The sequence below is a fragment of the Schistocerca cancellata genome, chromosome 2, assembly GCF_023864275.1.
Source record: "Schistocerca cancellata isolate TAMUIC-IGC-003103 chromosome 2, iqSchCanc2.1, whole genome shotgun sequence".
Taxonomy (NCBI): domain Eukaryota; kingdom Metazoa; phylum Arthropoda; class Insecta; order Orthoptera; family Acrididae; genus Schistocerca; species Schistocerca cancellata.
In genome coordinates this window covers 277,234,180-277,255,269 of record NC_064627.1, presented here as the reverse complement: position 1 = coordinate 277,255,269, position 21,090 = coordinate 277,234,180, and the positions used below count along the sequence as shown (strand labels likewise).

Here is a 21,090-nt window from a genome sequence, read left to right as displayed (position 1 = left end):
AAATGCAGAAGTTTACATTTACGAACATTTAGATCAAGTTGACAATCTCCGTACCATGTTTAAATCTTATGAAGATCTGGCTGAATATTTATGCAGCTTCCCTAAGACAGTTCGTCATTATAAATAACTGCTTCATCTGCAAAAAGCCTTATTTTACTATTACTATTGTCTGCAAGGTCATTAATATGCAACATGAGCAGCAAGAGTCCCAACACACTTCTACATCTGATGATGACTCCCCATCCAAGATAACATGCTGTGTCCTGCCTACCAAAAAGTCCTCAATCCAGTCACAAATTTCACTTGATACCCCATATGATCATACTTTCAACAGTAAGTGTATGTGTGGCACTGAGTCAAGTGCTTTTCAGAAATCAAGAAACACTGCATCCATCTGTTCACCTGGATCCAAAGCTTTCAACATGTCATGTGAGAAAAGTGCGAGATGGGTTTCATATGATCGATGTTTTCAAAATCCATGCTGGTTGGCATTGAGGAGATCAAGAGTTCAAGATACCTCATTATGTCTGAGCTCAGAATATGTCCTAAGATTCTACAACAAACTGATGTCAAGGATATTGGACAGTAGTTTTGTGGATCACTTCTACTGCCCTTCTTGTACATGGGTGTGAGCTGTTCCTTTTTCCAAGAACTGGGCACGGTTTTTTGTCCGAGGGATCTACGATAGATTATAGTTAGAAGAGGGGCTGACGCATCCGCAAATTCAGTAGAGAATCTGACAGGGATTCCATTGGCCCTGGAGCTTTGTTCGTTTTAAGGACGTCAGCTGTTTCTCAACAACACTGACACAAATACTTATTTCATTCGTTTTTTCAGTGGTACGAGTATTAAATCTGGGCAATTCTCCTGGGTTTTCCTTTGTAAAGGAACATTTGAAAATGGAAGTAAGCATTTAAGCTTTTGCTCTGCTACCCTGAATTTCAATTCCTATCTCATTTACTATGGACTGGATTCTAACTTTGGTGCCACTAACAGCCTTGTGTTTGTTATATAATAATGAAAGTGGGTATCAAAAGAGAAGGAGATGTTGTCCCTATTCAGAGTTATAAGATGAAAAAGTTTGTTAAGTTAGATGATAGAGCTGTTACGATGCCATTCGTATCAGTGGGGGTGATATGTGGTGTAATATATCACTTTTTGGGAAAGTGATGTGCTGCGCCATGTCTTTCTTTAATCAAAGAGTGATCAAATGATAGCCGTAACCTTGGCAAGTGTTATTTTTTAAGTTAAGTAATTAGTTTCAGCCCACATACTGTGCACAGAATTTTTGATTCTTTTGTGCACATCCCTGAATTTGGATAGGCACAGGGTATCTACAACACAGGGTAATGAGAGCAGTCTTTCCAAGAGTTGCGACACCCACTACTTGGGAGGTTATTCCGTGCCACTGCTGTCCTGGCTCAGCAGTGCTCTGTGGGCTATGGAATCTATAATATCAAGACAATAGTGATGATGTCTTAATAAATGAAGTCAGCATTAGTAACTAGACCTAAAAGAGCGTTGATGGGTTTGTACTAACAAGTACTGCCCATATAAAAGTCTGTGAACAATCTGTAAGTGAACTATTCCAAATTATAAACACGAGATACAACACATAAATCTCTTAAGAATAGGGAGTGGGCGTTATTTCACAGAAGTTGGTTTTCTAGAATGATATTTCAGGTAGCACAGAAGAAGGTACAATGGTGATGGAGTCTGCAGCTACAAAACAAGTTCATGGTCATTCTGCCACCAGACTGACACACTTATGTAAAGACAAATAAAAAATCAATAAAAAAGGGTGACCATGAAATTCTTTACACAGCTAACTGGCACATACAACACACAACATTTTGATAGATAAACTTGTTGTTGCAGGTTCCAAATCGACCTTCCATGTTATAACTTGTTTTGTCTTAATTTGTTTCATCATTAGACATTTTGTTTACAGTTTCTGCTTGCCTTGTTCTGATACTGCTAATTATTATCAAAATGTGAATCTTTGTTGCAGATTCAAAAGCCATGCAACCACACATTGCTCTGACTCCCAGGGAAGTTCATCCTAAACTTTATATATACAGACAGCCAAAATTGTATCATCATTCATTTAGCCGATTGTGACAGAGCCTCCAAAATTTGCAAGAAAATGGTTCAGATCCTCACATACACTATTTACCTTCAAGACAGTTACAAACTCCAAGCATGAGTCAAACCAAATAACAGTCCAATGTAATTCACGTCTTCCCTGTGAAGATAGATTCTCCGTGAACACACACAGTTACTCCGCTTCCCTGATAAGTCACTAGTCCATTGATAAGAAAACATTTAAATCCCTCATTTTTTCAAATCCCACAGTAGTAACGATGGAATATTTTGCACTTCATAGTTGAGTCGAGTGAACCATTCTACATCACTGTGTAGAAACCACTTCATCCAAGACCATACAGAGCACCATCATGGTACAAAAATCAAGTTATTGATCTGAGGAAGGAGATAATTTGAGAAAGAAGGTCAGAGATGCAAAATTCTTTTCAATTAAATTCGGTGAATCCAGTGACGTTTCTCACAATGAGCAGATCAGTTTGTTTTTCTGATATTTTCATACCAGAATTCATAGAGAGTATTTAATTAAATTGTGTAGTTTTTATGAGAAGCTTCACTTAACAGTGAGAAACTATGATGAAAGCCAGCCATAAACTGAACAGCGAATATGGAGTGGGTGCAGGGATTACTCTCTTAATCTCTCTCTTCCTTATGCCCCCATCCCTTCCACAGTAACTGATGATTAAACATATTATGAAAACAGTTGCTCAAAATTATGAGAATCCCTCACCCTCCTGCCACAACTGAACCCCAGACACACTCTTGCTCATCTGAAACTACTATCGTCTTCTGTAGAAGTATTATTTATACAAGCACTCATCAAATAATTTTTACATCCACCTGCCATGTACTGCTCCTCAAAAATTTGTCGGATTACATTTGACGCAGAGCCCTTTTTTGGAATATAATTTTTGATTTCTAAGTTTTAATCATCAACCTCAAACATCGGTTAGTAATTTAATCAGCCACGAGTACATCGTTACCAATTCTGAAATGTATCGCTAAGTTGCAGAATATATGAGCTGCACGAGGAAGCTATCTCTCCAAAATATCCCATCATATTATAGGATACCATTCTCTGTCTTCATGACTAGGATTTTCTTACTTCATTCTCACAGGTCTGTTGTAGACAGATGTTACCTTCCAATCAACATCTTCAGATCCATTGTCATAGCCTTAATAGTTAATGACTACACCCTAGTCTACTCTCCAACTTCACCATCTTCCAATCAATGAAGGATTCCACCATTCTAATTCACAGGACTGTTCAGTGTCTCAAAACAGTACCATCTTGAGTGTAACAGCGTGGTGAATTACTTTTTCACAGATTTTATTGTTAATGGAAATTTTACAATTGAAATATTTTCATTCTGTTGTTCTATGGTATGTGTATATGTTTCTACCACACAACTGTATTCTGAAGGTGACAAGTAGCCTACTTTTGCAACAATCTTATATTTTTCATTTTTTTTGACCAGTGGATATGTTCTTATTTCTTTAACCCTTTCACTACTGTGGGCATTTATAAACATCCTACTACACCAGTCCCCAGGTGTTCTGCGGGTTTATATGCACACTGCTTGAATTTTCCTACAGTGTTATTGACATCTGAATGCGTCCTGAGCCACTGATATCTAACTGCTGAAGACAAGTTACTTCCATATCCCAGAGAATAAAGGTTTTTAGAGTATTTATCAAACAACACACGTGCTTCATTCTGTGTTATAATTTGCAAAAAACCCTCATTTTGATACCTTGACTTATTTAGGAGATACAAAAATTGTTATGACCACACGATTAGTGATCTGCAAGGCTGTGAGTGGATGCAGCGTGTGTGACATTTCTTTGGATATAAAACCCAATAACTCAAGAACGAAATTAGATATCGTTCTGCTCTCAATTTTAAAGAAAATTTTGATATCTCGTCTACATTGCATTCACTGCAATGTATGAGCTAAAATCAACCATATACAAAGTTTGCCCAATGAATTTTTACCTCTGTGAATTTTACTAATCTTTATCGAGTGAAGATATCAGACTATAAAATGTTCAAAAATCAAATTTTTCACCAAATAGTTTTCAAAAAATTGGATGGTAAGTACTTCATATCAGCCAGAATGCCATCTCTCAACACAGGCATTAGCATTTGGTTAGCAGTACCGCAATAACATACGGAGCCTCAGCACAGAATCCAAAGAGCTCATATATAGCAGTGAAAGGGTTAATATTCATCGTTCTATTCTGATGCTCAGTATGTTCATTATATATACAAATACTTTGCATTGCATGAAAGTTTGCTGGCAGCACTATGGACTACATTGTACTGACACATCGGATGAAATAAATTTGTGCAGCACTGGAAACCACAAAAAATAATCCAAATTATTTAAATACATCATTCATAAATAATATAACTTTGGTGGTAGTAACATTTTGTAATATGATCAAAATAAACCTTGATGAAAGTCTATGTGAAAGCACTCCATTAATTTTGTTTAAAGAACAATTCTGAGAACAGTACAGGCTACTTTTAAGAATCAAGCATTGCAGGCCAGCTCATTACAAGCGTACAGTCATAAAATTCTCCTTGAAGATGTACAGAATCAACATTTGTTTGTTTCACCTTTTACTCAACATACAAGTAGTAATCAATTTTACTAAAGTTTAATGAGTCATGAAAGACATTATAAATTTTTCTGCAGTACCAGCCATATTCACAATCATTTCAGCAAATCATACAACATGCTATTTTCTGATTTTCATAGTGTGTACTTTATTCTCAGCTGTTTCCTATTTATATACCCAATCTAAGTTAACACAAAATATTTTATCTTTTAGAACTATTAACAACAATATAATGCACTTGCTAACAGTGATTACTTGCCCCCTCAGAATATGCTCTGCAACTTCGTGTATACCATATTACCCAATACTTCACAAAGGAACAGATGCACTGGCCAGTGTCTGCCTCCAAGAGGCAATTCCTAGAATGACTGATACTAACATATGAAAGTAGACAACAATATTCATAACTTTTGGAGCCATAGGCTCTTCTTCAGTGCAGCAAACAGATTGAAGCAGTATGGACCCTCTCCCAATTTTTAATTAAAAAGGAGGGGGGGAGGGGGGGGGGGAGGATGGAGAGTGCTGGTCATACACAGGAGATCCATGGTAAGAAGGATACTGAGTGATTCTTCTCCCTTCCCTCCCAATTCAGCTATTCCCATTTTTCTCCCTTGAAAAAAGTATGTGTGCTGTTGCCCTTTCTTTCAGCTGTACTGAAAATTGTGCCTCTTGAAAGTAAATACTGGTAGAGCCATCTGTCTCCAAGTGTATTTAAAAAACACACGCAGCCCTGAATGGAACTGTCCTGTTAACAGCATAAATGTTACCTCATGACTTCTGAGCATAAAGTAGGAAAAAGAAGGTGGTAAGTGTATACAAGAAGCACAATACATATAAAAAACCATTGTAATCAGTATTTCAATACTTACGTCTTACTATGTCTGGAAGAACTATTTTTTTCAGTGTAATATTCAGTTGTATCCTCTTTGCATTATTGTCTTGTGGATTTCCAAATACTTTTTCCTTTATATTTTGGATGTCGTTATATGAAATTTTCAAATAATTTAAGAACCTCAAGCTTCTCTTTATTGGTGTTTTACAAAGAGGACAGCTTCTGAGACATATTTCAACACTTTGCTGTTTCAACCACTCATCCAATGCCTTAGACTCAACAGTGTGTTTGCAGTCCTCCAGATAAACAAACCTAGAATTATAAAATATTACAGGTGTATCTTAAAATCGTTTTCAGAAACAGTTTCGTAAAAAGCCTTTACTAATATGGGGACATGCATGACATTACATTTAAAATGAGACAGCATTTGACAATGTTACAATGAGCTGAAGACAACCTATACACGACACAAATTTCAGCTTGATACTTCTACTCATCCCTGAGAAAAGGGATCTTAACTGTCAGACAGACACACTGACAACAAAGTGATCTTATAAGGGTTCAGTTTTTGCTGATTGAAGTATAGAACGATAAAAGCAGGAAATTGTGGCATTGAAACAACTATAAAATGCCCCAAGTTCACATGTGATGGATTGTTATCAAAATTTGAAATATTCTCTTGGTGGCAGACTTTGAAGCTGTTGAGTGAGAATTTTGGGCCATCATGAGAAACAGTTTTATGCAGATGATAATACAAAATACAATAAATTTCATTTGCAAGAAAGCAATGGGCTATATTTTCAAAATCACAATCTTTGAAATCCCAGTCAATCTTTTAATCATATGTGGGCTACTTCCATGTCAGACTCACCAAACAGCTCCTGTAATATTCTTTAAGCTTCTCTTTCATCAAAATCATACATTATCTGGTTGCAACTACTATTAAAGTATTTTCATAGAATTGATGTCAACATGTAACTGAAATTTTTACTTCTTCAGTCTATCACCAAAGAAATGATAAACACACATAAAGAGGGCAGGAGCATGCAGGAAACATCTGTTTCTACCTTTCAGCATAGAAACTCTATAACATGTGATGTCACTTCATTAAATAATTTTACAGGGAGGCAGAGTCTCTCAGGTGCCATGTGTTTTGACAAAAGTTAAGCTGAGAGTTAGTTTTCAGCTCTTTCACCAAAGAATTAAATCTGCACCATGTGATGTGAATGTTAAATAGCCAGAATTTATTGTTCAGGTTTATTCCAGTTGAATGAGTCATTTTCAAAATGAAGCCACTTTTAGTGACATTTAAGATTGTAAAAATAATTTTAAAAATTCATAATTAAGCCAAGAAGCTAAATATACTTCAACCTTTCTACAGAATACCAGTTTAAAATTATATATTAAGAAATATACCTGGCACCCTCTTCATCTTCAGAGCCAAAGACAATTGTTGTTAATTCATCTTCATCACAAATTCTACAAAGAGGGGGGCATGGTTCACCACAGAAGCCAACACAATCATGCCCACATTTAAGCTTTTTCTCACAAGGTTCATAACATGGAGAACGATTACAAAGCTCATAGCAAAGCTTTGTGCATCGGGAATGTTCACAACGCCATTCACAAGGTTCCTGAAATGTAACAGACATGATTTTATAATAACAACTGACATGCTGTAGAACAATTTAACTTTCTTCTCTGCACAATATTATTATATAATACATACTGTGAAACACTGCAAAATAAATATAGCACAACCTGATCGTCGTTCCTAGTGGAAATACATGTGTGTCAAATTTAGCAGCACCTCAAACTTCTTAGGGATATGGGTATAACACCCCGAGATCTCTCTTGTTCCTGCCTCCACTAAAGCCTACAGCCAACATGCCACTCACAGTCAAATGGATGAGAGGAGACAGATCCTGTACATTTTGTAGAGGAGACTATCCATTGCAGCATCAAATGGAAAGCCACATATTTGTGGCTGTGTGGAAGCTGGGAGCTTGTAGGGACTACCATATCTGTAGCTATGTAAATGCTAACTAGGTGTCTTCCAGTTCTAATATCTATAGTAAGGTACAAGAAATTCATAAAAGAGCCTCCCAGCGCCATTGTGAACCAAATTTTCTCATACTGTTAGCTCAAATTTTGTAGCAGTCTGAACCAGCTATTAACTGTGCAATTCCATGCCTCTGTGAGAAAAATTGTATAAAATCGTCTATGAAAATTTCAGATAGTATTGAACTGAGGTGATCCTGTAACTAGGCCTTCAGATTGACTGCAGTACTAGTCTGACACTAGAAGTAATTCTGTTTTACAAACACATAAATAATATCAATTATGTCTACATCTACATCTATACTCTACAAACCAACATGAGGCACATAGCAGAGGATATGTCCCATTGTACGAGTTATTAGGGTTACTTCCTGTTCCATTCACATATGGAGTGTGGGAAGCATGATTGTTTGAATGCCTCTGTGTGTGCAGTAATTTTTCTAATCTTATCCTCACAATACCTGTGTGAGTGATACCTTGGGTGTTATAGCACATCCCTAGAGTAATAATTTAAAGCTGGTTCTTGAAACATTGTTAACAGCCTTTCTCCGTGTAGTTTACTTGTGTCTTCAAGAGTCCACCATTCAGTTTCTTCAGTATCTTTGTAACACTCTCCCATGGCTTAAACAAAACCTATGACCATTCATACTGCCTCTCTCTGTATATGTTCAACATCCTCTGTTAGTCCTATCTGGTAAGTCCTATCTGGTATGGATCCCACACATCTGAGCAATATTCTATGATGGGTCACATGAGTGATTTGAAGCAATCTCCCTTGTAGACTGATTGCACTTCCCCAGTATACTACCAATACACCGAAGTTTACCAGCTGGTTTACATACAACTGAACATATGTGATCACTGCATTTCACATCCCTACAAAGCGTTACACCCAGCAACTTGTACGAGTCAGCTGATTCCACCAGTGACTCAGTGATATTATAGTCATTTTTCGTTTTTTGAAGTGCACAATTTTACATTTATGAACATTTAAAGCAAGTTGCCAATCTCTGTACCAGTTTTAAATCTTATCAAGATCTGACCGAATATTTAAGCAGCAACTATCAGATATTACCTCATTATAGATAACTGATTTTACTATTAATATCGTCTGCAAGGTCATTAATATACAACACTAACAGCAAGGGTCATAACACACTTCCCTGCGACACACCAAAAGTTACTTCTACATCTGACGATGACTCCTCATCCAAGATAACATGCAGTGTCCTCCCTACCAAAAAGTCCTCAATCCAGTCACTAATTTCACTTGATACCAATATGATTGTACTTTTGACAATAAGCGTAGTGTGGTACTGAGTCAAATGATTTTTGGAAATCAAGAAACACTGCATCCACCTCGTTACCTTGATCCAAAGTTTTCCGCATGTCATGTGAGAAAAGTGCAAATTAGGTTTCACATGATCAACATTTTCTAGATCCATGCTGGTTGGCATTGAGAAGGTCACTTTGTTCAAGATAACTCATTGTGTTTGAGCTTAGAATATGTTCTACAGTTCTACAACAAATCACTGTCAAGGATTCTGGACGATAGTTTGGTTGTGACCTGTGCCTTTTTCCAAGAACTAAGTACGTGTTCTGCTTGAGGGATCTATGATAGGTTGTAGTGAGAAGAGGGCTAACTCAGCCACAAACTGATTATAGAATCTGACAGGGATTCCATTGGACCTGGAGCTTTGTTCAATTTTAACAATTTCTGTTGTTTTTCTGCACCACTGACACTAATACCAATTTCATTCATTTTTTCAGTGGGACAAGGATTAAATTGGGACAATTCTCCAGGGTCTTCCTTTGTTAAGAAACATTTGAAAATGGAAGTAAACATTTCAGCTTTTGCTTTGATACCTTCAATTTCAGTTCCTGTCTCATCACAAGAGACTGGACACTAACTTTGGTACCGCTGACAGCCTTTACATGCGACCAGATTTCTTTGGATTTTGTGAAACGTCATAATGACTATATTCTGCTACGGTAGTCATTGAAAGCATCTCCCATTGCTCTCTTGACATCCAAACGTGTTTCATTCAGCATATCTCTATCTATAGCCCTATGCTTTGTTTTACACCTATTATGCAATAATATCTGTTTTTTTAGAAGTTTCTTCACAGTGACTGTATACCATGGAGGTTCCCTCCCATATCAAACTGTTCTACTGGGTACATATCTATACTGTGTGAGGTCAGCTACTTTTTTAAACTTGAGCCAGACTTCCTCTAAATGCTCCTGACCTGTGCTAAATTTCAAGTTCCTCATTGAGATAAGACATTACTGATTTTTTACCTAGTTTATTGGATGTAAACACTGAACTGTCAAAGAGACTGGTATAAGCGTGAGTATTCAAATACAGAGATATGTAAACAGGCAGAATACAGTGCTGCGGTCAGCAACGCCTATATAAGACAACAAATGTCTGGTGCAGTCAACAGATCGGTACCTGCTGCTACAATGGCAGGTTATCAGTATATGAGCGAGTTTGAATGTGGTGTTAAGTTTGAATGTGGTGTTAATAGTCGGTACGTGAGCAATGGGACACAGCATCTTCGAGGTAACGATGAAGTGGGGATCTTCCCATACAACCATTTCACGAGTGTACCGTGAATATCCAGAATCTGGTAGAACATCAAATCTCCAACATCGCTGTGGTCGGAAAAAGATCCTGCAAGAACGGGACCAACGATGACTGAACAGAATCATTGAATGTGACAGAAGTGCAATCCTTCTGCAAATGGTTGCAGATTTCAATGCTGGGCCATCAACAAGTGCCAGTGTATGAACCATTCAACTAAACATCACCAATATGGGCTTTCAGAGCTGAAGGCCCACTTGTGTACCCTTGATGATTGCACGACACAAAGTTTACGCCTCACCTTGGCCCGCCAACACTGACATTGGGCTGTTGATGACTGAAAACATGTTGTCTGATCAGACAAGTCTTGTTTCAAATTGTATCGAGTAGATGGACGTGTATGGGTATGGAAACAACCTCATGAATCCAGGGACCCTGCATGTCAGAAGGGGACTGTTCAAGCTGCTGGGGGCTCTGTATGGTGTAGGGCGTGTGCAGCTGGAGTGATATGGGATTCGAGATACATCTATATACGACTCTGACAGATGACACATATGTAAGCATCCCATCTGATCACCTGCATCCATTCATGTGCATTTCGCATTCCGATGGACTTGGGTTGTGACACCCCACAAATCCAGAATTGCTACAGAGTGGCTTCCGGAACACTCTTCTGAGTTTAAGAACTTCCACTGACCCACAAAACTCTCCAGACATGAACATTATTTAGCATATCTGGGATGCCTTGGAAGGTGCTGTTCAGAAGAGATCTCCACCCCCTCGTACTCTTATGGATTTATGGACAGCCCTGCGGGATTCATGGTGTCAATTCCTTCCAGCACTACTTCAAACTTTACTCAAGTCCATGCCACATCATGTTGCAGCACTTCTGTGTGTTCACGGGGGCCCTACAAGGTATTAGGCAGGTGTACCAGTTTCTTTGGCTCTTTACTCTATATCTTTCTGCTTGTTCTATTTTTCCTTTGCACTTTAGTACTCATTGTTGTCACAACTGCCTTGCAGTCACTGATACCAGTTTCAATGCGGACATCCTCAAAGAGGTCACATCTATTTGTTGCCATTAGATCCAATATATTTCCATCATGAGTAGGGTTACTAACCATCTGTTCTAGGTAGTTTTCAGAGAAGGCATTTAGTAAAGTTTTGCAGGATGTCTAATAGGATTGGGAACTTACGTACAGGTGAACTGTGGTTGTCTCTAAAGTTTCTGATTACATCAAGAGATGAGTCTGGTGGGCGATAGAAGGACTGAATTACCATTTTATGCCCACCCCTGATACAGAGTCTTGACCAAATAATCTCACAAGCAGCTTCAATTCAGTGCATTTGAGTTTTTTGTCTACTGCAACACATACACCACCTCCATTTCCCCATTTGCCTATCCTTAAGAACAACTATCAAGGAACTCGTTCACTTTGATAATATAATCACTTTCGTTCCAATGAACTAAACTACTTGATTTTTCAGCTGTGGCAATAACATTGTTGGAAATTATTTTCTTCTTATACTTGTTTAACGTACTAACTTCATCCAATGAAAGTTCATCACTAGCAGCATCAGCAGCAGTTTTTAAGTCGTAGCCTAAGAAATGTTTCATTGAAACATCATCACCTAATATCTGCTCATGATCTACTTTTAGCACATTTAGCTGTTTCTCAGAGATATGGATGGTGAAGCATATATAATACTTTTATTTAACACTTTGAGCTCATCCATAGTAACTGTTATATTTCATAAGTTCGTAATTCAATCAGCAAGCTGCCGATTTTGACTAGGCGTTGTTGACAGTTTCTCTTTTGTTAACTGAAACAATTTTCCTCTTTGGAATATTGCAATCAAAACTATCGAACTAGCACAGGATGAATAATGGTCATAGTAAGCATGTGACAAACTTTTAAACGTGAACTTAATGTTACCATGGATTCTCTGCTCCACATTCATTCACTGCTCTTGATAGCCTTCATTGTAGTTTGGTAAGTACACTTTGATTTAATGCTGACATATTTTTGGAGTAATGTTCTGATATAAGCATTTCCTCTTGAACCAAACACGTTGCTAGGTTATTAGCTTCTGCTTCAATAATCTCCTGGTGACCTGCAGCATACTAGCCAACGATGCGAATCACTATGCTACATTACATGCAGCACAGATCAGTTACACTGGAATGGTAGTTACATATAACATATTCTATTGATCTGTCAGATTTGTCATAATTTGTCTCCAGTATGTAGATAGTTCTTTATGCAAAGAACTAGAAACATGACCCCCCTGAATCCAATAAGTAAACACAAGGTAGGGTCAAAAGTTCTTGGTTACTTGCTGCATCAAATTTGGAATAAAATACCATTGTTTTGATGATTGCCTGAATCACAGTTAGATCAAGACCGACTGTCTTGAGACTGGCCAGGTATCCACTTTGATACCCAAAGGATGGCATCTGATCAACTGGATTGTATCATTATGACATAATGGAAATGGTGCTGTCTACATCCCCAGACTATGTTAGTGTTCTCTGTCGTGTATCACTTGCAATGCCATCAGTCACAATGTGTGGTAAACCACAGTAAACCTTTCTCTGCACTCTTTCTTGAGCAACTGCATTCTTCCATGCATTGCTAGATGATGGTCAGTTTTTTTATTGAAGATTTTGTCACGCTGTCTTATTTCCTGTACTGCTCTAATCAAAGAATGCCACTAGTTCAAAGTGTGGGCCAGAATTTTTGTATATTAAAATATAATCTTGTGTTTCTTTAACAGGCTGTTCCGGTAGCTAAGATGACACAGTGATTGAAAATAGTCTATAGAGATTGAAAATAGTCTACAGACTGCTCCCAGTAGCTGCTGTCACATTCAGAAGGAACATATAAATCCCTCATACTCTCAGGCCAATATTATCTTTAACATGTCACAACATTTCCTTAATTTTCCTAGGTGGGCCAAAGACTGATCTGATTCCTTGCCTGTTTACGACTTTACCTGTGTTACTAGTTGTTGCACCACAGAATGAAAACCGCACTTTGTGTTGGTTCTTCTGGCTATGTTGAATGGCACACATATTGATTTCCCCGACACTGCTGATCTAATATCACTGAGCACCTGCTTCTACTGAACACTGTCATCGGGTGTCTGATCTCGAAGCCAAAGTGTTGCTTATCTGAAGCAGCCCTGGCTCCATGGATTTGGGTGTTCGTTTTTGATGCACAAAATGGCTCAGTAGTACATTTACTTTCCATTTGACCAACACAGTCTTGAAATTTATTAGCAGACTGGTTTCAAAAGTTTATAACTGAGTCATAAATGCTCAACTGGTTTCAAAATCTTTATAACTCTGTCACCAATGGTCTGCAAATTTAAAGAAAATAAATTGTTATTTAAACAAAAGATGGAAAATACACCTGTAAATGATTTACATCTGTACAATAAGCATATAATATATGAATAAAGAAATTCTTGCTCCTCAAGCAGAAGTAACCCGAGTAAGTAAAAACAACGTTAATATCCTATTAGGGCAACTCAATGCCCAACTAGGAGGAGAAAAAAATAACTGAGATATAACTGGGAAATGGACTCTAGATAAACATACCAACAGCAATGGCCAAAGACTTGCGACACCACAACCTCATCTCTAACTCCACATACTTCACTTCAAAAGGAAGCCAAACCAAATTCAAAACATCCTGTCTGGAGGAAAGGGAATGGGAGCCAGATCACATATGAACAGATAAAATTTTTCCCAGATAAATCTACATCATTAAAATACGAAGACAAATATATATTGTTTTCAGTCCACTACATAGAGGAGAAGACGAAGAAACTGAAAACCAACCAAGAAAAGATGAGTTCTGAATGTGATAAAAATCATGAAAAAGGACGATTGGTATGGTTAATATTTCAAACCCACAAAGTAGAAGAAAAAAGTCATCTACCACAAAAATAATGAAAAAAGTCACTAAAATTATCACACAATTTAAGGGACAATATCAGATAGATCTCATCAATTCAACAAATGAAAACCATAAAACCAATTCCAGACACTACTGTCAGACCTGTGGAAGACAACTACAGAAATACACCATCACTACATTAATGCTGAAAAGTGAGGACAGATAAATGACACAGACTACCAAGAAAAATGCTGCAATCTTGGCAAAAGCATTTGATATACTTTTAAACTATGAAGCATTTTTTTAAAATTAACATAAGCACATCATTACAGATCAAACCTGAACACACTGAGCAGCAGAGAAACTTGGTGAACACTGGACCACAGTAATACTCCACTCACTCGACAAAAAATGAGATAACAGCTGTCCGAAAAATACAGAAATAAATGTTTCTTGGATCACACAAACAAGATTTTTAAATAGCTGATTTAAACAACAATTAGGCGAATAAAAGGGAGAAGCTTGCAGAACCAATCATCACTTTCAAATTAGTCATGGTATGGTACGGGAAACAAAATATGTCTCTTGCAATATCCTTCGTAGATCTTTAAGAAGGCATGTGACTGTGTTAACAGTCCTTCAAAATTTTGGACTACAAGCAAATTATAATCAAATTGAGTACTCAGCTCAACCAACACTAAATCTGAAGTCAAGTTCAGAGGGGAACTTTCTGAGTCATTACCCATATATGATCGTTTAAGACAGGGAGACTGCATTTGAACCAAAAGCGTCTAGTAAACAGGACTTTACAATACTTACATTAAGAGCTAACTGCAGTTTTCCATTTCTGCTACTGTAAAATAGATATTTTCATCTGAACAAGTTCTCATAGCTCTTAGTGTACAAATTTTAGAGACCAATGTTTACTAGATGTTATTTTGATTTGAATGATAATTTATTTCATACCTCTGAATACTGACTATTCTTCCTGGGACATAACGAACAATGAGAGAACAGTACAAGGTTAATCTCGAACACCACCAAAACTGAAGACTCAAAGACAATATAAATTTAAACTGTCTCGGTTTCACTGATGGTCTTTCTCTCTGGTTCAACAACAATCATAACACCACCTGACAAGTTAAGTCACTACAGGGAGTAGCACAGAAAGTCAATCTCATACTATCCATTGAAGAAACACTAATTATGTTAACAGACTCACCACTTGTGAACAATATTGAAATAGAAGAACAAGAAGTCAAAGCTGTAGACAAATTTAAAAATTTGGAAGAATTCAAAACATATAAACTCAATGAATCCTATGAGGCATAATAGAATTAAGTCTAATGGAGTAACTTCAGCAACTGAAGTGCTAATAACTTGTTACTGAAAATTAATGACTGGTTCCCTGCAAATGAGTTGTTGAAAAATTTAAATAAAAATGTGATACATGCAATTCAGTATTGCACAAGGTTTAACTGCACCATCTGATGTGTGAGGACAAATCAATAAAAACATACTAAATTCTTGAGTGTTTATATTGATAAGACCATGGACTAGATGTCACATGTAACAGTTCTCGTCTAAGCACTGCAACTTAAATGTCAAAAAATTGACTTATTTTTCCTACTGTCATTTACTAATGTCATCATATATTAAGGTTACACATCACTGAGGAAAACAGTGTTTGTTGCACATAAGTGTATAGTAATGACAATATGTGACATCCCTCTAGAACCTCACATACACAGCTCTTTAAACAGAATACTGACAACAGCTTCACTGTACATATACTCTCTTATGAAGATTGTTGACAATATTCACAGTTTGAAAACAAAAGAAACATTCATAAATATAATACTTTAGAGATACGAGATTTACACTATCCATCAGCCAGCCTCAGTATAGCACAGAAATGAGTGAACAAAAATAATCAATTGATGAAACAATAATGTAATTGGACAGATAAAAAGCTACTCACCAAAAGGTGGCAGGAGAACACACACAAAGGTGTAAGATTTTACTAGCTTTTGGAGCCAGTCGCTCCTCCTTCTGGAAGAAAGGTGGAAGGGGAAGGAAGAAGGGTGAAGGAAAAGGACTGGTGAAGTTTAGTAAAAGTTGCCCAAACTCCACGTCAGAGGTTCTGGGAGACTTTTCTGAATTCTACCCCTTTTCCTAAACCTCTCCAGTCCTTTTCTTTCATCCTTGTTCCTTTCCATTCACTCTTTCTGCCAGCTTGTAAACTTCAACACTTTTGAGTGTGTGTTCTTATGCTGCCACTTGGCGAGATTTTTTATCTGTCAAATTAAATTATAGAAACAAGTGAGAGATTCAGCCATAAAAATCTTTGACCACCTACAAAATCATGTGTAACAAAATTAACTTCAAATACAAGTTTCAGTCATATCTGCCTGACAACTAGTTCCAATTCATTCAAGAATTTCAGTCTCTGTAGGAGTTTAATAGTATGGTGTGAGTGTGTGCGCATTTGTAACTCAAGGACATACTGAACATGTGTGTGTCTATATATACAATACTTACCCTGCAGGGTGTACAAGGAACACCACATCTCAAACTGCAACGTGAATGCCTGCATCGATATTCACACTTCTGGTTACATGGCGGGCAATTTTTTGCACAATCAACATTACAGCTGCAAGTGAAAAGGAAGCGGTTTCATCAAAGATATTATGAAAAAATATAATACTACTTGCGATAGCACAATGCCCAGTTTTTGTTAATATTCAACTAATGATTGAAGTGTTACGTGAGAAACAACTATAAAAAAGATATCTCCATCGCACAGTCGCTGACACGCACCTTTTCAAAAGTATCATTAACTCTTAGATGAAAACTTCTTTCAGCACACACCTATACAGCTACATTGTGCTGGCTGAATACAAAGTGTCAGGACTGCAGTTTGGCAGGTAAAACCCCTCAACTCAGCCAACCTGCAGTGTGACAGTGAGTACTCAGATGGCGCTGTGTAGTGTGTGTGTGTGTGTGTGTGTGTGTGTGTGTGTGTGTGTCCTAGCTTAACAAAGATTTCTCTGACAGATAGCCAAGTTTTCATTCCTCTTTGTGAGCCTGTTGATGACTCAATGCTTCCATTATTCGGTGAGTTGTTACCTTCATCCCTAAATTATTTACATTCTGCCAGGTATCACATTTAAAAAGATATTTCCCTCAATACTACAGCATGGAGAGAGAGAGAGAGAGAGAGAGAGAGAGAAAGAGAGAGACAAAATAAAAAAATCCAAGTTTCGGCATAGATTGAGAAGTAATGATAGTGCTGATTTCTTAATTAAGAGAGATAGCAACTCAGAAACAGCCAAAAAAAGGTGCCACACTAACAGGTGATGGAATAATCACTCGCAATTTTTATAAAAAGAGAAAAGTGAAGTATTCACCAACGGACAAAAACAATGAAGCATGACAGAACTTGATGCAAATACAAGGTGGCTTTTATCACATGCTGATTGCAATGAAATGATGATTTCTTGTCTTTATGATGCACATTTGTGTCATTAGCATCTATACTGGTTTCATTATTAAACCATTATGGATTCAAAACCTGGAATGATGAAGTTGTTGTTGTTGTCAAACTCAGTCCAAAGACTGGTTTCATACAGCTGTAACCACCAGTCTATCCTGCACTTGCCTCATAATCTCTGCATAAGTACTGCAATTTACATCCACTTGAACCTCATTACTGTAATCAAACCTTGATCTAACACTGTTAATTTTTTCTATGCCCCCCCCCCCCCCCCCCCAATCCTTTCCCTCACTTGCAGTCAAATTCATGAAATTGCTATATGCCCACGGATGTGTACAATTAAACACAACCTTCCTGTCAGTCCAGAAGTACATCCATATAATATGACAATGCCAGACAAAAACTTTCAGAAAACTGAACACTTAAATTTACAGCACATGTTAATTTGTTTTCCAGAAAAGTTTTTCTCGCTATTGTAAATGTGCATTTTACATTTTCCTCGCTTTAGACATCGTCAATTATCTTGGTCCACAAATAACAAAACTCATCTTTCAATAGTCTCTTCTAAACATGCTAACCACAAAGGTCAACTTATCTTCCAACTCTCTTGTGATATATGGCAGAACAACAATGTCACCAACAAATATCAATGCTTTTATTTCTTCTCTGTAAACTTTTATTGCCTTTTCCAATTTAATCTTTGTTCCAATTGCTATCTGCACAGCGTACAGATAAATAACATCAGGGATAAGCTACCCAGCACCAGTCCCTCCTCAACTTCTGCCTCATTTTCATGTTCTTCGACTTTTTTAACTGCTTTCTGGTTTCTACACAAGTTGGGGATAACCTTCAGTGTTCAAAGAGTATTCCACTCAACAGTGGGAAGAGCTTTCACTCAACAGTGGGAAGAGCTTTCTCTAAATCTACAATGCTATATGATGTTTGATGGCACGGACACTACACACAGCAACAATATAAATATTTGTTTCATAAACTGAAATGCCTTTTTCTTGCTGAAATTTATATTTATTGATGTACCAAACACATTTTGCCCTTTTACATTAAGGCATCTTCAAGGGATTTAATTTGGAATAATACAGTTTTGTTTTTATTTGTAATACTTCTGGAGTAGAAAACAAGTTTTTTTTTTTTTCTTTTTTTGCTACATTTGTGAACCTCTCAACTGCTCATTAATGAGGTCGCTGTGTTACTTCACTTATAAATCACAGACACATTTTCATGTCACAATGATCTTTTGGTTTTGCAGATTTCCTGTTTCATAAGCTAAGTGCTGTGGTCACCACTAATAGTGGAATGTGGATCTACGAGCTATCAGGAAGTGGGGAAAGTGTCCTAGGTCTTTCAATGATTGTATATTTGGTTTAGAGGCTATTTGGTTGCAATCGGAGCACAGTGAAGGGAAAGGGGTTGTGTGGTAATATTCTGAAAATCATCTGTTGGGCTGTTATTGTGTTATTTAATCAATTAATGTGAATAGGGAGTTATTTGTCATGTACACTTGGGCATTCAAATGGGCTTCTTTTTCGTATTGTTTTTTTGTACGATAATTTTCTTACAATGTTAGAAATTGTGTTGTATTATTTAATCTGTTTATCTTCATTCCTTCTCTGAGGTTAGTTTGTGATGATGATCTCCAAAATGCTCTGCAAATGCAAAGTGATTTCTCCCATAATTCCAGGTTCTCATATGCTCCTGAACCAAAAAGATAACCCTTTTGAACGACCTAGTGTATTAGACAAACCATTCACTACTCACATTAACAGAGAAAACAGTAGAGCAATAACCCAACAGATGACCATCAGAATAACACTATACAAGTCCCTCTCCCCTCATCCTTCTCTGATCCTTCCAAATAATCTCTAAGCTAAATATCCAATTACATGAACACCAAGAACTCTTTATCCATTTCCTGACAGCTACCAGATCCATATTCATATTCAAGCTTTTGCAATGCTCTCCATGAGTAGCCACTAGCCAAACTCTCACCTTTCCAGACATCTTAACATAATGTTAAAACTTCGCAGAGGTGGGGTAGCAGTGGTGGAGCCCCCCCCCCCCCCCCACACACACACACAGGCGCGCATGCGCAAGAGAGAGAGACAAATGTGCAAACAGTCATTAGTTTAGGAATGCCTACTTTTGCAGGTTTGCAACTCTTATGTAAAGAAATAAGAAAAGAAACTGAACACACAGCTATGTCACAAATCAGTGAATCTAATCTAATCTACAGTTCTCATACGAAAAATCTGCAGTTAAAGCAAGACCCTTTAGTGTTGTCCCACAGCACTTAGCTTACAACTTATGAAAATTACAAAATAAAAAGATTATTGTGAGGTCTCCCACAGCTTCTTGGCAAAGTAAAATAAATGTAGTGCAGTTTCGTTTACCCCCAGTCTGCCTCCTCCCCCACAAACTATCGTATGGGCACCCTTGTAACAATTCCTTCCAGAATCTGAAGTTCAATTGTACATTTAATCAAATATTGTACAGTTATTGGTTTTTTATATTTAATATCAAACAATCAAAAACATGATCCACATAATAAACATACCTGTGCCCACATATTTGCACACGACCACACTTTTGCTGGCATGGCAAATGCAAACGTCCTTGATGACATGCACCACAAGTCCCTTCACACACATGTTCACACTGCAGGACTTTCCTGCATGGCATTTCACACCTTGATAACAACTTGGTGCTGTATGGCGATAATTCTGAAATTACACATATAATGATAATATCTGAGAAAATTAGTGTGTAGAACAACGAAACAAGACTTGCATGACAAAGCTGTGAAAATTAATTCATTAGGATATTTATGAAACACTAATAATTGAAATTTAGCAGTGTGACAGCACACAAGTTACTTCAGCGATGATTTAAAATATCCACAATAATTGTACTCCTTGAACTGCTTCCATATGCTAGGTAGCACAGCTGTGTGGTGGCACTTGACTGTGTGGTAGTGGAAAACTTTCATTGCCAGTATTTGGCTGGCAAGAACACGAGAGCTGGTGGTGTAAGGTTTCTGATCACAAGTCATTGCAAAAATGTCCTGGATTAAATTTTAAACCTCTCCACAGCGTTGTGTGAAGCGAACGCAAGTGATACTGTAGACTGTGATTTATCTGTAAGATTAGGACATGAAGCTTGACGGCCTGCTTGGTAGTAGTTAAGAGGAGTAGGCTATGTGTTAGCACTGGGTTCCCCACTCTCCCACCCTCCATCCACAACAACACAAACCCAACACTACAGTGTACAAAAATTTGTCACACTCAACATAGATACAAACTTGACACTTCACAATACATTGGAGGAAGGCAATAGAAAACCTCCTGCAGGACCTTACCTTGAATAGTGATGCAAGATTCCAAGGTCTGCTGCACTACATTCATTCCTTGAGTATGCGACTACCTTGACCTTTGACTTTCCTTCTATGTAGCTGAACACCAAACAT

General features: G+C 37.4%; 1 protein-coding gene across 2 annotated transcripts in view; it reads right to left on the bottom strand.

The window, feature by feature from the left end:
• The window catches only part of LOC126161612 (NFX1-type zinc finger-containing protein 1-like), a 251,498-nt gene that overhangs the window by 28,183 nt on the left and 202,225 nt on the right, over positions 1 to 21,090 (bottom strand). For both annotated transcript variants that reach the window (XM_049917566.1, XM_049917567.1), the window contains 4 exons: positions 20,182 to 20,347; positions 16,655 to 16,766; positions 6,977 to 7,194; positions 5,598 to 5,872 (listed from right to left, as the gene is read on the bottom strand). In XM_049917566.1, coding sequence (XP_049773523.1) covers positions 5,598 to 5,872; positions 6,977 to 7,194; positions 16,655 to 16,766; positions 20,182 to 20,347 — 771 coding nt within the window. The remainder of the gene's footprint in view (positions 1 to 5,597; positions 5,873 to 6,976; positions 7,195 to 16,654; positions 16,767 to 20,181; positions 20,348 to 21,090) is intronic.